The sequence below is a fragment of the Puntigrus tetrazona genome, chromosome 12, assembly GCF_018831695.1.
Source record: "Puntigrus tetrazona isolate hp1 chromosome 12, ASM1883169v1, whole genome shotgun sequence".
NCBI lineage: Eukaryota > Metazoa > Chordata > Actinopteri > Cypriniformes > Cyprinidae > Puntigrus > Puntigrus tetrazona.
This window is the reverse complement of record NC_056710.1, coordinates 17827524-17845920: the sequence shown is the minus strand read 5'-3', so window position 1 is coordinate 17845920 and position 18397 is coordinate 17827524. Positions and strand designations below refer to the sequence as shown.

The 18397-nt window shown below is 37.2% G+C and overlaps 1 protein-coding gene across 1 annotated transcript in view; it reads right to left on the bottom strand.

Annotated features, from left to right (window-relative positions):
- The window catches only part of LOC122355139 (cadherin-12), a 121185-nt gene that overhangs the window by 56337 nt on the left and 46451 nt on the right, over positions 1-18397 (bottom strand). The window contains exon 2 of the mRNA XM_043253169.1: positions 12614-13054. Within this exon, the coding sequence (XP_043109104.1) occupies positions 12614-12847 (234 nt within the window). The 5' untranslated portion in view covers positions 12848-13054. The remainder of the gene's footprint in view (positions 1-12613; positions 13055-18397) is intronic.

Below are 18397 nucleotides of genomic sequence, written 5' to 3'. Positions count from 1 at the left end.
AATAAATCGTTGTATACATTGCCATGCAAAGGTTTAGGGTCATCATGCTTTATATATATATATATATATTATATATATATATATATATATATATATCCCATCCCCAAGAAGTGAATTGCATCTTAAAATGTAGGTTTTTTTGTATTATATTTTTGATCAAATAACTGTAACCTTGATGATAAGAATGATTTATTTTAATTATAAACAGGCATTTTTTCAAAATGCAAGTTCATAGCCCAAACTTTTGAATGGCAGAGGACATGTTATGCCGTGCAACTTTTTCCACAAAAATTTACTGACATCGGTTACATTTGTGCAAACATGCAACAAATCAGCCTGGTTGTCGTAGTGATTATTTTAATAATGTGCAATTAATAAAAAGTACCAGCTTGCAATTAATTAACTGATGCAAAATAGCCACGCTTTAATGCTTCTACGCATGACAGATGAACACGTCTTTTTCCCTTGCCTATATCTAAATTGTGCCAGAATTATGGATCATAGTTCAAAATATTAATAAGCTATGTGAACAAGCTGAAGGAAAAGTGTTAAAAAGCAATTTTACTCTCAAGCCAGTATAATATCAGCTCACTCAGAATTCATCTGGCCTCAATGCAAAGAGCGAGCGGTACTGCTAGGAACATTAGCGTTTTTTAACTATCTTCGGTGCACTTCAAGCAGAAATCTCATTATTATAAAAGTTGGATTAAAATATGTGGAAGGTAATATTGGCAGTGTAGATAAATGACACCATTATCCCCTTTTTCCTTAACCAATCTGTGCCAGCGCATTCGTCATTTATGTCATACGTCAACACTGCAAATGTCTTCTTTTCTAAATGTGTTCAGAATGGGCCGCCGTATTGCAAGCATTTCACATGCATAATTTGGGGCCGAGCTATCCGTACAAATGACTTCACATCTGCAGAATTACTTTGGCATCAGGTTTTTGTGAGCTAAACGGCATGAGCTTTGGGAGGGGTGAGATTACTGCAGTTTGATTGTTTCTGGGGTGTTGGATTATTGTGGTGCTTGGGTTCCTGCATGCAATCGACACCATTTTATGGTCATTTTGGATCATTGTTCTTCAAATGTAATCATGAGTTTGGATTAAGTAACCTTTAAAATGGATTCAGTGGAATATTGAAACCATTGGTTGTCTCCCCAGTGTTTGTTATGAAGGATTGTGTATCGCACAATGTTGCTCACAGATATGAAGGACCTGTCATGTTTAGAACTATTGAATAACATGTTTTCTATAGAGAGCAATTGTAACTAGAACAAGATAAACTTGGTTGTTGGTTCGGCAGGGATAGAGAAGAAGCATTGTGTTTTGAAGGTTACATACCCATTGTACATTCTGAGGTCTTCCGTACAGCATCGTGGTATTGTGTGGATGAATGGATCAAGGTTTTCGATAGAAGGATAGACAATTTATAAGACTATTATATGTTAGCCATAAGCCTGATTAATATGATAATTTATAGATGATGTACTATTTGTGTTATACGTTTGTACCAGATTTGAGGATTGTAACTTTATAACAGCTACATACAATTAGAAAAGTTCAGTCAAACTCTACAGCTTTTTATTTTTAGATTATGTTCACAAGCCTCACAGTAGCATTAATTCAAGTCAGAATATTTCAGTGGAAGTTTCACTTAAAACACTGAAAAAACATTTCAGTACATATCAGTAGAGTTTTGACCATCCATCCATTTACTGAATACACTTTCAAACTTTGATTAATCCATCTATCATCCATCTGTTGACATCTAAGGATCCATCCATCCATCCATTGTCTTTAAGACTCTATCAATCCAGTGAATAAACTTTGTTCATTCCATCCATCCATCCATCCATCCATCCATCCATCCATCCATCCATCCATCCATCCATCCGTCCGTCAATTTGTCCATTATCTTCAAAGACTGATAAATCCGATAAACTTTCAAACTTTGTTCAATCCATCCATCCATTGAATACACCTTCTTTTGTCTTCAAAGTCTCCAATAAATAACCTTTTTTTCAATCAATCCAACCATCTATCCATCCATCTGTCACTCTCATCCATAGTCAGATGTTTAAGGATTGTATTGTTTAAGAATCCAGCAAATATACCGTCATACTTTGTTCATTCCATTTACCTTTTTATCCATTGTCATCCAATAACTAAACTTTCAAACTTTGTTTCCGCTCATTCATCCACCATTTTAAGGATCCTTATTATTTTGAAAATATATATTAAGTCATAACAGCATAACAGTCTGAGCTGAGTTTGGTGGTTTCTTCTTCAACACTCTTGGAGTTCACAATTACATTCACAATTTTTTTGGCTTGTTAAAAAACTTTACCCACATTTTTTTTCCAAGAAATAACCAATGCAGCAAAAACCGCGACAATTCATTCTCGCCCGAGCATTGTGTGTATCATGGCATCTCCACAGCATTACCAATCATCACACTATAGCCCTGAAAACACTCTTATCAGGTGCACATTTCCAATCGTGCTCGAGTCTCATTAAATGCGTGCAGAAAGCTGACCTCTCTTTTAACCAAGTTATGTTGTGAGACACACACAGGTAAAGATTGGCCTGTTTAAGATAAGCTCTCCAGCGCAAAATCCATTATTATCTGCAGCCGTTTGCTGTCAGCCCGCAAGGTCAACCCTGGATGAGGAATTCAGAAGAGGCTCAATCTGGCTTGGAACAAATCTGGTGCAGAAGAAGCTCTTCTGATCCCAGCAAGGTCAAGTGTTACTTGAGTACTCAAGTATGCTGCTGCATTCTGGGAAAGCGTGCTGTTATAGAAATGTCTCAGAATTGTAATGTAATTGTATTCACTTGGACTTGGGGCAAATAAAATACATTTTAGGACTTTGAGAACTTCTGTGTCAGTCTTTAAAGGGAAAGATTTATAGTGTGTGGTGAGCTTGACCATAAATAAGTGATCCATGGCAATGGTACTCAAAACCTCTGTTAATGCTTTAGACATGCTTGGTGAAGAGATTGAATGGATAATTACAGTGTGTCTTGCCGGGTCTATGTACATGGTAACCTTGATTAGTGTACAGGTCACTGGAGAGATTCTGTCTGGTCATTTGACGCTGATTACTGGAGAGAGCGGTCTGTGATTGCATTATGAAACTCTCACTGCAGCTGCTGTGTATTTATGGAATGTGTTATACTTTTAAAGGGCCAGTTTAACTATTTAGTTTATGAACAGTTTTAAAAGGCTAAATTCATTAAATTAAAGAGATGGATAATATTGTGTATAAATTGTGAATATAAAACATATACTCATTCATTTCGAAGTCAACACAGAGCTCCTAACCCATTTTACTTCTGTAATGTGACATTTCTGAGTGAAATTAAATATTCAATGAGATAAAAGTAGGGCAGTACTAGATGGTATCCTTTGGGAATTGATTGGATTTTTAAAAGTGGTAGAATGAGTCCGAAACACTACCAGCACTCATTTTTTGATTAGGTTTTTCGTCAGTATGAGGCTGAAGGTCATCTTCACCAAGAGCATCATCTTGACCTAACCCAGTTATAGAATCCATTGTTATTTTATAGTTTGTGATTTAAAAAGACTTGCACATTATATGATAGTGAACATTGTTTAGTAAATACTACAAAAATCCAGCATATTAAATAAATGTTAAGTAATGCAGCTTTTAAGTAACTTAAAACAATAAGCTGAAAAGCAAACCTTTCAGTAATGTCGTTTGCATTGTAAAGTAAAATTTATCGTTTTTTAATAACGTTAGCTGTCATGATCCTTTCCCCTCTATCGAATAATGTGAATTGATTAATTGTGCACAAGAACACCATAAGCGTATTAAAGATATCACATCATGCAGTGTACATCCGTTCATCTGTGCTTATCTCTGTTAAAACATTCTCTTTTTTGCATTCTTTCCTGGTAAAATCCTTGACTCCCATGCACAGATCCATGTCTTCATAAGTTATGTTGAAAAGATCTGAGAGCTAATGATAGGTGGCCTCAGACAGATGAGATCACAGTCATTTCAGGGAATTAATCTGAGAATAGGTGGTGGGGAGAGATGAGGTGGATGTGGGTGTCAATAACACAATGGGAGAGAGTAAGTGTCAACCTGTCAGCCAGAAAGAGCTCACGTAAACAAGCTGTAAAATGGATGGCCTTTCTAGAAAATGCATTATGCTATTTAAATGAGAGACCTTTCTAAAGTTTTTCTAAGGGAAAATGTTCACCAAACTATGCTTACAACTTAAATTGAAGTCTGTTTGTATCTTTAGAAGACTGCATAGATTTACAATCGAATTGAACAGAATTTAATTTAATATTTTTTTCTCTTAATTTACTGTTGTTGCATGAAAAACATATCGATTTTTTTATTTACATATGTTTATACACACAGGTGCAGTTCTTCTTCATAATGCATTTTGTCATAATACTTTACAAAAGGTTGCAAGAAAATGTTTTGTGGTATTTATTTGATAATAGTTGGGTAAACGTATACTGAGATTTAAGCTTGGTAAATGATTTATGGCCAGTATAAAGGGTTATAACGGCTGAATAAAAACAGAACAATAATGATAATGATATATAATTATAATGTTCAATAGTAAAAATGCTTGAAATGCCAGAAATTTTATTTTTGAGTGAACTGTTCCTTTTAGAAAAAGAGCACAAATGTGAATTCGACAGCACTGTAGAAGCTGAATGGTTTGTTGAAAGGGCTGTTTGTATAGCAGGTGATGAACAGATTGTGCTGAGAAAGGCTGAAGATAAATGAAAGATGATGTCAGTGCAAGTAAAAAGCTGTGAGAATGGGAAGACTTCAAAAGATCTGGAGCAGCTCTCCCAGCTAACATTATTGGATTGGGTCTGTAAATACCCATCTCAAATTTTCCCAGCATACAACTCTTTTAGACTGAGTGATTTTTCATTTATCAGGCTCTTTGTTAAGGGCATGGATGTTGTTCTGTGTTCCCTGTGCGTACAGTGTCCTGCACCTTCTTCACCAAAGCTTGTTGCGGGATGGACACACACACACAGAAAAAGCCCAGTCGGTTGCATCTTTGTAAACACTGTATTAAACCCTTGATCCGCTTGGGCCTCCTGATGATTCATTTGTGCTCATCTTGGATTGAAATCCTCAGATATGAGGTGCATGTGATCCAGCTTAACTTTCTGAGAAGCTCCCTCTGATTTACAGTCAATTTTAAATGCAGTTTGCAGCCATAAACTGACATATGTCTGAGTAAAACAAAATTTTTGTGATGGTTGTGTAAATGTTTCTTTATGATGTTACATGGTTTACAAAATTTGTGCATTAAACTTTGAAAATTGCTTGAGTAATTGTAGTTTATTACTAATAGAATTTATTTGGTTAATATAAACACTAGAGTCACTTGAGGGATACTCTACATATGTTTAAATATTATTGATAAATTGTTTTGGTTACTTGTATAACCCTCATTCCCTGAAGGAGGGAATGGAGACGTTAAGTCATTGACTGACAATTTGCCTGGGAACCCGATCACCTCTGAGCTTAAGAGAAAAGGCCAATGAGGTTGTGTACATCCCCTAAGAAAGAAGATCCATCCTCAGGGGAATCTTCCAGGGAGGGGCTGTCAAGAGAAGCATAAACCAGGTTCGGGTGGGCCAATACAGCACAACCAGCAGAACCTGCTCCTCATCCTCCCTGATAACAAGCCCTGAGTCAGAGCATGAGGAAGCAATGCATTACTCAAAAAGTGCACTGGGCACATAAGGTAGGAAATTTCTATTTTTTGAAAGGGTGGTGAAAATGCCCTCGGCCCTCCCCCAAGGGTGGGGGCACAGTTGTAGGTATACCTCGAAGAACAACCTCCCTCATCTCTGAGCAGCCTATCTCATGAACACTTCTCAGTATTCCGGGAAGACTTAGTAGCGACCTGAGGAGCGAACTATGCTTCTCTCCAGAGGCTGGCTCGATGTTGTTGAGGAGTTACCTTCTTAGCCTCTATTTGCTTTTTGTACAGCCGAGAACTGCTGGGCAAAGTCCGCAACAGTGTCGCCGAAGAGGCTGGCCTGGGGTCACCTTGCACAATTCCTGCACCAACCTTGGATCAGAACTACCCTCAGCTCCTCCAGGTGACAACCTTTTGTGGGAACAATTGCACCGCAACTGCACGCTCCACCTGGGGAACATTAACATACCCCCTGGCCGCCCCTGCATCAAGGGTAGTGAGGAGTATACATAAATGGGTGGTGTAAGGGACACTTCATGCACCTCCAAGAAGAAAAGCATTGTGGTGGAGAGAGTCACGACTGGAGCCCAGATACCAATCAACCAGCCTCAAGTACTAGGGAGAAAACGGGGAATTTATCTCCGACCCAGTGCCGTTGGTGGCCCAAAGGATCCTGGCCATTAAATCAGCTTTTGACTCCTGCTAAGCAGCTGCTGCTGAAGCAGCTCCTCTGATTCAGCGAGAGTCATTTTTTCTCTTCTGGATCCCTAAAAGAGACACTGAGATCGCCTCGGAACAGACCAGCATCATCTCTTGGGAGCTCCACAGGACAATGCTGGGAGGGCTCGGAGGTCTGTGGGGGCTGGCCCGGCAGAACATGCCTGACTGTGATCCTCAGGTCTCCCTTGCCGCTAGCCAGCCCACAGAGTGTTTAAGATCCAGTGATCTAGGCTGGTTAGCAGGCAAAGTTACACTCATAATAAATGAGAGCTGTAACTTTAGTGAAGCCATGAACATGCGCTCACAAGGTGGGCATGAACCTTCCACGAACGCTGTCTCAGCATGTTTAGAGCCCAGGCAGGTGAGACAGTGATTGTGTCCATCATCGTGGGTAAGGAAACTGCCGTAAGACACTCTTAATGACTGTGCAGTTGTAGGAAATTGCTCTTTTATCCGGCTTGCTTTGGGGAAGGACCACGGCACACAATGTGCAAGCCTCATTGCTGAATTTTAAAGGGAACACAACTGAAAATCTCTTGAAGCTCAATGATTACTTTTCTCTTCAATCTTTCAAATCACCAATTCTCATTGGCCTTTTCTCTTAAGCTCAGAGGTGATTGGCTTCCTAGGTGGGACCCCATGACGTCAGTCAATGACTTAACGTCATAGTGACCGACTGAACTCAATTACTTTTCTGTAGTGCAATTATAGTACTTTTTTATTCCTTGTCATTTCACTTCAGATTTTTTCTACAGGTCATCCTGAAATAAATCCTACTCAATTTACAAGCCAAACCAATGTATTTGGTCATTACTATGATAATTTGTCCCTGTGAAGAGACATTTCATTAGTCACAGAAACAGTTTTGACCTAAAGCAATGCATTTTAATCACTGTTGATGATGGACTGACTTGACTCACGGTCGTGGATCGTTTCCTAAACAACTATGTTCAAATGTCAAACCACTAGAAAGTCAGCTGTTGGTATTATAAATTCAGGTCATATGTTTGAGAATATTGGATTCATTGTCTTGGAGACGTAATCAGGACACTGAGGAAATTGGTATTAAATGGCTGTTTGTGCATCAAAGACAATTATCCGCTGTCTCTAAATTTCAGCAGTCAATTTTCAAAGTTAAGAAAAATGCAAGTTTTGTATGCAAATAAATCCACATATCTGTCAATTCAGAAATGTTTTGTAGCTATCCATATATACATTTTAATTTTGTTACACTATAATACGTGAACATAAATTTGACATTCATCAGGAACTGTCTATATTATATTTATTTATTTTTATTATTTTAAAGCTCAAAAAGCGGGTGCTTTTAAGGATGGTGTCACGAATGAGGGGCCTGAGGCGTGCGGATCCATATGCAGGCTTTTATTAAACGAAGGCATGGTCAAAACAGGCAGGCGTCAAACAGGGCAAACAGATGTATAAGAGGCGAGGCAACAACAAAATCCAAAAACAGACGGTGGTCAGGTCAGGCAGCAAACAATCAGAAACTCAGAAGACAGGCAGGGTCAAAACCAAGAGAACTAAGACTAAGGAAACTCGGGAAACAACAATAGAACAGGCGAACAATGCAACCTGCAGGTGAGTGGCTTGCTGCAGTTTTTATAGTCCTGGAACAGGAAGTTGTCGCAGAGGGAGTGAATGCAGATCACCCAGAGGTCAGGGCTCCCTCTGCTGGCTTGGTGACAGATGGGGTTACAATGTTACAGGAAATTATTATAGCTGAAAATGATTACTTTAAAAGTTTCATTTAAAAGTTGCTTTAAAAGTTAAATTTTCATGCAACATTAAAAAGACGACAACAACTTTTTTTTTTTTTTTTTTTTTGCTTCAATGGATCATGCTCAATAAGACCAGGAATGTGCATTAAGAAAGTAAATTGATTTCATGTTGACTTTTGATCTCTGTGTCATTGTGACTCAACATACAACGACACAGAGATACGCATCCTATCAAATTACTTTCGCATATTGCTTCATTTGCTTTTTAAAATTACAGCTATCAAATATGAAAGGTTAGAAAGCGAGGTTGACTGATGGCACTTTGGCTAATGATGTCATAAATAATGTTACATTATAAAGTTGCTTAAACCCTCCGACCTGTGTCTTTGAGATTATGTATAGTCTTTATTATGTTATTAGCTCAGATGATTGAAGAAAGAGGTGAATTGTGGGTGGTCATAAGTGACAGAGAGAGGAGGGTTTAATGGTGATTGAAAGGCTAAAGCAAGACAGAGAGAGGAAGAGAAGGAGAACTTGATTTACAGTTAGCCAAATGATCGCGTTTTTTTCCTGTGAACAGACACTGCTCAACACAGAGGACGGTAGCGTGTTATTTAATTGCAGAATTGAGGCTTTGTTGCGGTATTCCCAAAGGTTCAATGAGGCTTTTATTCCTCTGTAATAAACTATAAAATGCTGATGTGTTGTAGAGTTCCACCAGTATCTGGAGGCTGTGATGTTCTCATGCTCACAGCTTTTGCACAAACGCAAAAAAAAAAAAAAATACATCCGCCTGCTGTTGCATATTATGTGTCAATCCATCAACTCTTCTGGTTGAAATGAATATTTCATGCTTGCAAAAATGTTATCTCATAAAATAAGATATCTATTTGATCTCCGCTGCCAAAATTCTCTATCTGCCACTGCAACAAGTCTCGTTATTTCTGCTACGTCCCTGTTATATGGTATTTGTCGTAATGGATAAAATATTAAAGTCACAATTTTTAAAGATGGATGCATTTAAATCATTGCACTACATTTGGGGATTACTCTTTTTGCCATCTTCCTGGGTGCTGCAATAACTTTCAACATGACTGGCAATTCAATTCTTGAATCTACTTTTCTCTAATTGAAATGAGTCAAACAAAGTATGTTTTCTTGGGATTATTGTTGTAACTTTTATTTTCTTAGTTTTTTTTTTTCCCCACGATAGTTGTCTAACCTGTTAGTCTTTTATTAAACACTTCCTTACTGACATTATCTTTCAGGAAGTGGCATTATTTTGGAGGGAAGTTAACGACACAAACATCAGAAAACAATCGGCTATGCATGGATTTGATTCATTCTTTAATGTTTTGTCTGATTATTAGTAATACTCTGTTTCAAAAAAGCTGAAGACATTTTATTAGCAACGTTTCAGTAATTAATTAAAATTCTAAATTAGCATCATAGTTTCTGAATGAATCTCTTTTTGAACAAAACATTTGAGTGATTTAACATTCATTTTTCATAATCCTTTTTTAATCTGCGATATGTTTTTTTTTTTTTTTTTCCCAATATTGCACAGTTTGCACATTGCACATTTTACTATGCGGATGCTGAGGTTTTCCGATATGGATTGTTTAAAAAGTAAAAAAAAGTAATATGAATATAAGTAAATGCACTCAAGAGCTACATGCACGTATAGTCTCCCCACGAGTAAATCTGATATATACTGTTATGAGAAGTCTCACTCATCATAAATACCAAACCTTGCACAAACAAAAAGCAGTTTGCACGGCGATAGATAAAGTTAATGGACATGGCACAGAAACAATACAAAGTCCCAAGCGCAATTTATGCCTGAATAAGAAGCCTAAAGAAATGCAAGCATTGTTCTTTCGCTCCTTTTTCGTTCTGTTTATTCCTTTGACATCGTGGCACGCAACAGATCCCCCCACCCTCTCTCTGTCACACAGCAGTAAACAAATGTTACGAGAGTCTTGCATTTATTAATCCAAAATAGACAAAAGCCAGTCCCTGGTTCAAGGTAAAAAAAAAATAAAACAAAGCAATCCAAAAGAAAAGCTTTCTTGCATTTCGTCTTACCTCTAAACCCCAGCCATGATCTGCTACGGTCTTGGAACACGTTGAATGCGCGCTGTGGCGTTATTGCGTTTATTTATTTATTTTGCATTATGCTAATCATCTTTGCCGGTATTTTGGCTCATTGTCCTGATTAAGACGTCTTACGCAAGCCGCTCTGAAAAGTATGCAAAGCAGACGGCGCCAAAGTTGGTAAAGCATTCATTCTGTGCCGCGAGATATGTTTGCTGATGTGCTGTGGCCTTGAGCATTCAATTGTCACCTTTGCCTTTGTTTCTCCTACCTAAGTTCACATTCACTTGCTTGATAATGAAACAGCTCTTGAAGAAAGCGAAGAAACTCCTGTGCTGGGAAACCTGACAGTGTAGTTCAAAATAGAAAGTTAAGCAAATGCTAATATGTCTTCTCCTTCTCCTCGGAGTGACATATAGAATGTTCAGGTGATTTGCTCCATTAAAACTGGGTAAAGGGTGGAGGGCACAAGTGCATGCTTCATTAGAGGGAAAATCCTCTTTAAATGTTAGATAAAGCGAGGTGTTCAAATCATGCTCGGCTCGGCAGGGGACGAAGCCATCTGTTTTAAGATGAATTTGGCACAAAATAAAGGTTTAATCACTACTAAGAAGGAACTTCACTCTGGGAGATTTGTTTAGTCTCTTCCTCTCCACATGTCTGTATGTATTTGGAAAAAGTAGGCGACAGTGACACAGAGGCGAGGCCCATCAGCGATGAATCTTACTAACGTGAAATAATATTCATACTGAAATGTCTCATTTTACTTGATAAGTGTGTGGAAAGATCAGGTCGGGTTATAATCTGCTAAAGGCGATGTTCTTTGGAAGGCTACGGCACTTTTCTGCATGAAAATTAGATTCCGGCTTCGTGTTGTGTTGTTATGACCGCATATTCGGAAATGCACCGCTGCATATGAATGGCTTGTGATTAAAGATCACTGTCAGTGCGAACATGTCTTCCACCACAACGTGTGCATCATGCTAAAAGCCAATTTTCACCTGATGACAGATTCGTGTACATGCAATACAAAAGAAAAATTACATTATTTGACCCGTGAGCTGCATTATTATTAGAATTAATGGCAACATTTCCCTCTCCGTATTGTCTTGTGGCTGGATTTTGTCGCTCCCAGTATGTGCTGATATATTTACCATAAACCCTTTTTTTTCCTTCTTTAATGAACACATTTTACATACCAAGTGTTTTTCTAGACTAAAACAGTCATCCAGAAACAACAGCGTGGATTATATTTGCTTTGACAGTTCACTTTTCGTTCACTAATATTTGCATGTAACCCATACAAGAAGTATTACTGGTTTATATCAGTGCTGTCAAACAAGTAATTGCAATTAATCGTGTTAAATTTTCATTTACATAACATATGTGTGTGTGCTATGTAGGTTTATTATGTGTATATAAAAACAAACACATACAGTATATATTTAAAAAGAAAAATACCTGTATATTTTTTATATTCACATCATTTAGATTACATGTAAATATATTTAAAATATAATCACAATATAACACATTTCTTAGTGCTGTCGAATGCTTAATCATGATTAATTGCATCCAAAATGAAGGCTTTTATGTAATATATGTTTGCACCGTGTGTGTGTGTGTGTGTGTACACACACACACACACACATATTAAATTTAGAAATGATTTACATGTATTTCAATTTAAAATACTATTTTATTTAAAATAAAAAAAAATACAATTATCAACAAATACATACAAACGTAGAACTATTTTTAATATTTTTATTTTTGTGCTTATTCACAGATAATTTATTCATGCTTGCATAATTTAGAGTTTAGATGAATTGTGATTTGCGTGAAAATGCTGCATCCAGGTTTCATGCACATATGTTTGCATGCATGGCTAGTGAAAGAGAACGAATTTGTCTTAATGGTCTTACTCAGCTGAGTTTGTATTACTTCTGAAATCAGTGACTTTCCTTGATGTCTATCAAACACCGCTAGAGCATTTCAAATGAGTAGGCTGTTACATAACTGTGGTAACTTGTCAAGGTAAAAAGCACCTACTGACATGTCGGTGTAATAAAAAAATATAGTGGCAGACTACAATCTGTGTGCTTTTGGTTTATTATGAGCAACATTAAGAAACTGAATCTCTGAGTTCCTTTCATGTGGAACAGAATGTGTTAATTAATTTAGACCAGTGAATATAAGCAGTGGGTTTGGATTAAACAAATTAAAGAAAAGGCCGACAGATTGGGCGCAGGCTTTGGCTCAGAAGAGTATGACTTCCAAAAGCTGTTACGGTTATTAACCAGTGTTGCAGCCTAAATGCGAAAAGCGCTTCTTACCTTTCCAACATACTGAGGGTCCGAGCCCATGTATTCCTCAAGCACAAAGAACTGGTTCCACACCCAGCCCCTCTTGACCCTCTGGAATCCTCTGGAACCTCCATTCCTTCCTGCCGCCGATGGCCCCGTCTGGCTGTGGGGCCACTCTTGCCCTGGCCTGCTTTGGAAGGGAGCGCAGGAGCTCTGCTCAAAGAGGAAGCACAGGAACAGCAGCAGGCAGTTCCTCCTCAGCATTGGGCGGTCTGTTACGGCGCTGTTCCCACGTCAAGGTCCAGAGGAAAAAGGGGAGGTGAGAGACAAGAGATCCAGGGCTCCGAAGCTCACGAGCTGGAGCGTGAAGCCAGTGGGGATTGAGGAGAGGTCAGGGGTCTGGTGCTCTACCACTCCCCCTCGCTGGAGAAACGACTCGGCTCAACCAGATGGTGGATTCATCACCTGCGACTGAAAAAAAACAAATCAGTCATGAAACAGATATTGCAAAGCACTATTTAAAAAACGTACAATAGCTGCAATATACATTTTGTGCAATATCTAGTCCTCTAGAGATGCAAGTGACCTGTTTTGACCCCTGTTTGGCATCTGAGAGGATGTTCAGTGAAAACGGAAAAACATAAATCCTTAATACATCCTCTAAAATGCTCTACGGCTGCTGTGGAATACCGTCTTTCTATTAATAACGCATGTATATTCACAGCATGTCCATTCTTAGAGAGATGTGGAATTGCATACTATGTAGCTGTCATAGCGGTTATGCATGCATGCACGCTCTTTGTTTCTGTCTTGAGGGCAAAAAAGTTTTTCTTCTCAGTTGGCATTGAGGTACCTGCTTACACTACGTATTGATGATTCGGAGGGCAATATAAATATTAAATAATAAATAATTTAATTAATATCAGTGCATCATCTTTCATTAAATGTATTAAACCTTGTAAATGTCAAATGGTGCTGCACCTATTTTTATTTTTTTTATTTTTTGGAAACTGATACATTTTTTTATTAAAAGAATGCATTAAAATTATCAAAAGCGCTATTTCTAATTCAAATAAATACAGTTCTTTTGCATTTTGCAGTTTTCAAATAATTATGAAAAAGGCTTCGACAAAAAAATACATGAATACATTTTAAAAAACAGAAAAAAACTAAAATTTTCAATATTAATATACGCACCAAATCAGCATGCTAGAATGATTTCTGAAGGATCATGTGACACTGAAGACTAGAATAATGACGCAAAAAATTCAGCTTTCCATAACTAAATAAATTATATGTTCAAATGTAGTAGAATAGAATAGTTATTAATTAGAATAGTTTAAATTGTAATAATATTAGTGTCTTTACTGTATTTTTGATCAAATAAATGTGAGCACAGGAGAAAAAAAAAGTAATTATTTCAAACTCTCGACTGCTCACTAGTGTATCTTAAATATTTATTAATATGGGACTTTCTAAATTCAAAATATCCGATCTGAAATTGATTGTCTGGCTTTTTAGGTAATGTTGCCAGTCATAGCCAAATTCACCAGCACTCTAATGTCAAGTTAATCAAATCAGTGATTATTATACATCCACAAGTACAGAAATGCAATTTTACTTGAATAATCTAGTGTGTGTTTTAGCATGGGATTTGAACTTGGAATGATTTGTACAACGAGTATGAACCTTTGGCCCGTCGCTTGCTATTGTATTTAGAGAAATATTAGTTTTAGTAGTAACATTATTAGGGCTGTGCTGATACAATCATATAAACAGAGCAATATTTGTTGTCATAATATTGTATTTTAGATCCTTTTACCAATATTTTTATTTTTGTGCATTCGCGGCATGTCCTGCTGATCGATAATTGAAGAAGCAAGTCATCCAAATAAGCACAAACTGGCAGACTTATCTCGGCACGGTCAGAGACATTTCTGCAAGGTACGAGAGATTGAATCTCTATCAGGTCTCATGTGTTTGATGTAGTTTCAGCCGCAATCCAATTTATGATTTTATGATGCACTGCAATGCATTGAAATGTGACATATGTATCATGATGATATCATATCACAAGCTAGCTGTCGATAACATGATCCTAAAAGTATCATTAGTTGAGTACAAGATATCTGCGATTACTTTTATGTGAATTTTTACTTCCTAGTAAAATGACACAACACAAGTAAACTATCGAAGTGACATTGAGATGTTGGACTACTATATCGTTCTGTCATTTTCACACCCGCACGCGCTTGTCACGGCACGCAGTTCGACGGTAAAGTGGAGCGAACATTTATCTGTGAATAATTATCACATCATATCACGTTAAGAATAACCTTTGTCACTTTGTTAGCAAAAAGCAATTGCATTAAAGTCAACAGCAATTTCACATAGAAGCTGTCACCAGGAGCAGCTCGCAATTATTGCTGGGATCCATCAAAGATCGTAACAAGCTAGTGGTTATCTGAGCATCTCAGGCTAGGAACGCGTTCAACAAGATGTGTCAGGATCCTAAATTACCGTGATTAGATGGTAATTTAATCAATCAATTAGTTTCTCTGAGAATGGGACAAAGCGTTCCTCTCATTCAAAAACAAAAACAACAAATAAAGCTTTCAGCGTGGGTTTGGCTGACATTAAACCATAATTGAGATGCGATGGATCATGGAACGTCCAAGAGCAGAGACAAAGACATGACCATAATTACTGAGGACTGCCATATACTCAGATATTGCTGCCATAGGCAATTAAGCACTGTTTTAGCAGTATGAGATCAGTTCTGGCAGTTCATGAAAGGGAATGCCTTTTAATTGGTCACTCAAACACTGTTAACAAATATCCTTGTGCAAGTACTAGCAGTAAGTTGGAAGTAAATCTACAATGGAGGGCAAATGCCTGAGACCATATTAAATTACAAGAAATACCTATAAGCATTTTTTACATAATTTTTTAAATATACTGCCATTAAGAATTTTGATATTTTTTTCAAAGATGTCTTTCAGGTTCACCAAGACTGCACTTATTTGGTCAATCAGTGCAGTAAAAACCTCTATATATATATATATATATATATATATATATATATATATATATATATATATATATATATATATATATGAACACACACACACATATTCATGCAATTCATTCTTTTAATCATATCTTTACTGGCACTATTTTAACTATTCAAAAAAATATATATTTTTTTTAAAATCATACCGACCACAAACATTTGAATAACACTCCATAATACTGTTCAGTTTAAATTTAAATTATTTTCTAATATGTCTAATTACTATTTTTTATGTATTAAAAAAATGCCCATTGGTAATTCAAGATATACACAATGCATTATTATGCAAAAGTTAATGAATCATATTGTGCAATGTTTTCACTTGTGGTCGCTTTTTTTCCCTTTTGAACCCTATATTAATTATAAAAGATATTTGTTGAGCCTTTAATCTTTGGAAATGTCAAAAGACTGGAAGAGGCACGTAAGAGACAGCCACGCTGATGCAAATGAGGTGCTAAGATGATATATCTGTCTGCTGTATAAGCAGACATGGAAGTATATGAAAGCTGCACGTTTTCTGTAGTTATATAAGACATTTCTCAGTGTTTCGGTAGCCAAAGACTTCCTTTAGCTCCTGATGCGATGCTGTAACTGAGCTACTGTACATCACTGTGCTCACCACCACCTCATCGATCCTGAGAATCCAGTGCAGATCATAGTTTTCAAAGTTTTTCCAGCTCTCACACCGCCTGATACATCCTGATGCCAACCCAATAATTCTCTGATATGCATCAATGCTTCCCGCCTCTCCTGTGTGGTTCATTGGCTCCGGGATTGATCGCTAGCTGTTTGTGTCCAGGTCAATGTGCTTATCAGTTTGCCAGCGCCGAACCCCACCTGCTACCACCCAGTGGTGCTTTGGCAGCATTCAAGTGCGTCAAGTGTAAACAGTTACCCGCGCTTGCCAGGTTTCTCGGTTAGCTCACAATATATCTGGAGGTGCTGGCATACCAAGAACGGTCGCAGAAGGCCAAAAGGAGGAGTAGCTCTCCAAACCCGCCAGACTCGACGCTCCTGCAGGGGAGGTGTCAATGGAGCAGCAGTTGACTTCTTATCCCTGGATGCTCTCAGCCGAGACAGGTTTTTTTTTTCCAAAGCCAAATAAAATCAAAGAGACACTTCAAAACGGTTCATATAGAACGAGAGACGGCTGGTGAAATTTAACCTGCCTGTTCTAATCAACAAGTAAATGTGAAAAGCTGAAATGATTCTGAGTCATAAATTTAAGCAACGGTTATAAAATCGCAGCAGTAACTTCAGGCTCTTACCATGCAGGTTCCATCCGACTCGTCCCCGATGAAACGTGTCTTGGTAAATGGTGTTATATAGCGTATTTACTATCTAATGTTCTATGGACTGTATGCTGAGTTTTTGTTATAAGAAAAACAAACAGAGGGACGTGCGTTTGTCTTGATTGAAATGAAGCATGAAACAACAGTCAGCTTTGTATTTATTTGCATTTTTAGTCACTTCATAGTTATTTAATACATTTTTATTTTAATTAAATTTATAACGGTATTTTAAAATGTATTTAAATTTTTTTTTGCAATTTATACTGTATCGTTGTTATTATTATTTACACATTTATATATATATATATATATATATATATATATATATATATATATATATATATATATATATATAATATACAAACACATATCTGGATTACATAATATTATATCATATATTTTAAACTATTATACATTACTGTGATCACTTACGTCTCTTATATAAAATTGTTCAGTAACAGACTTTAAATACTACTGTATAATATATACTATAATGCAATACAATACATTATAACATACAGAACATTAAATATTACTTAAATCATTTTATTCAGTTTATTTAAATATTATCTATTAATTATACACCATGAATAAAGAATAGATTTAATTGATTACAAATTATTATTATTATTATCATTTGTAATCAGACAAAATCTTAATTTCATGATGACAGCTCTCACAGAGGATGATTGTTATTTAGTGTGAAGGAATGATAGAAAGATAAATATAAGAAAGATAGAAACTCTGTCATCTGAAGTGTTGTTCCCATAAACCTACAGTTCCTTTCAACTTTTTCAGTACGCAAACATTTGATCAACCGCAGCAGGCAATTTTACTTTGTAGGTGAAAGCGCGGCGCATCTGTATAGTTCGATTGATTTTCAAATGTCCCTACAATGTTAAAGGCAAGCCTACGCCCTTGATTCCAGTGCATGGAGACTGGCTTATGTCAACACTTTCGAAACCTCCGTCACTTCAGCATAGATTGAGGTGACCTAAAGTCAAACTCATCCCAGTCATTCGACGCCTGTGAAACACATATATCTCTTCTGCTAGAGTCTTCGCAGGGCACTGCTCTGAATTTCACTCAATTACAGAATCGCTTCTGCAGTTCCAGCCCAGTCATTTGGTCAAAATGCGGCTGTGCAAGTTGCGTCATACCACTTTTGGAAGCAGTAATGTCAAATTTTTTGCGGTGCAAAATAGCATTGGTTCACCGACTGATCTCAGCACACAGAGAGGAGGATAGAGAAAGTGGACTGGCAGGGGAGAGAAGCGTTCACGCTGCATTTCAAGGAGATGACTGACTGCAGTAGATGAATTCCCAGACAGCCCAGACTGCCAGCCTCCATTACGTTTTTCCAATCTCCATAACCTGAATGACTTAAACACATCTGGACATTTAGGCTAATTAAGGTTCCATGATTGATCCTGTTAAGCAATTAAAGGA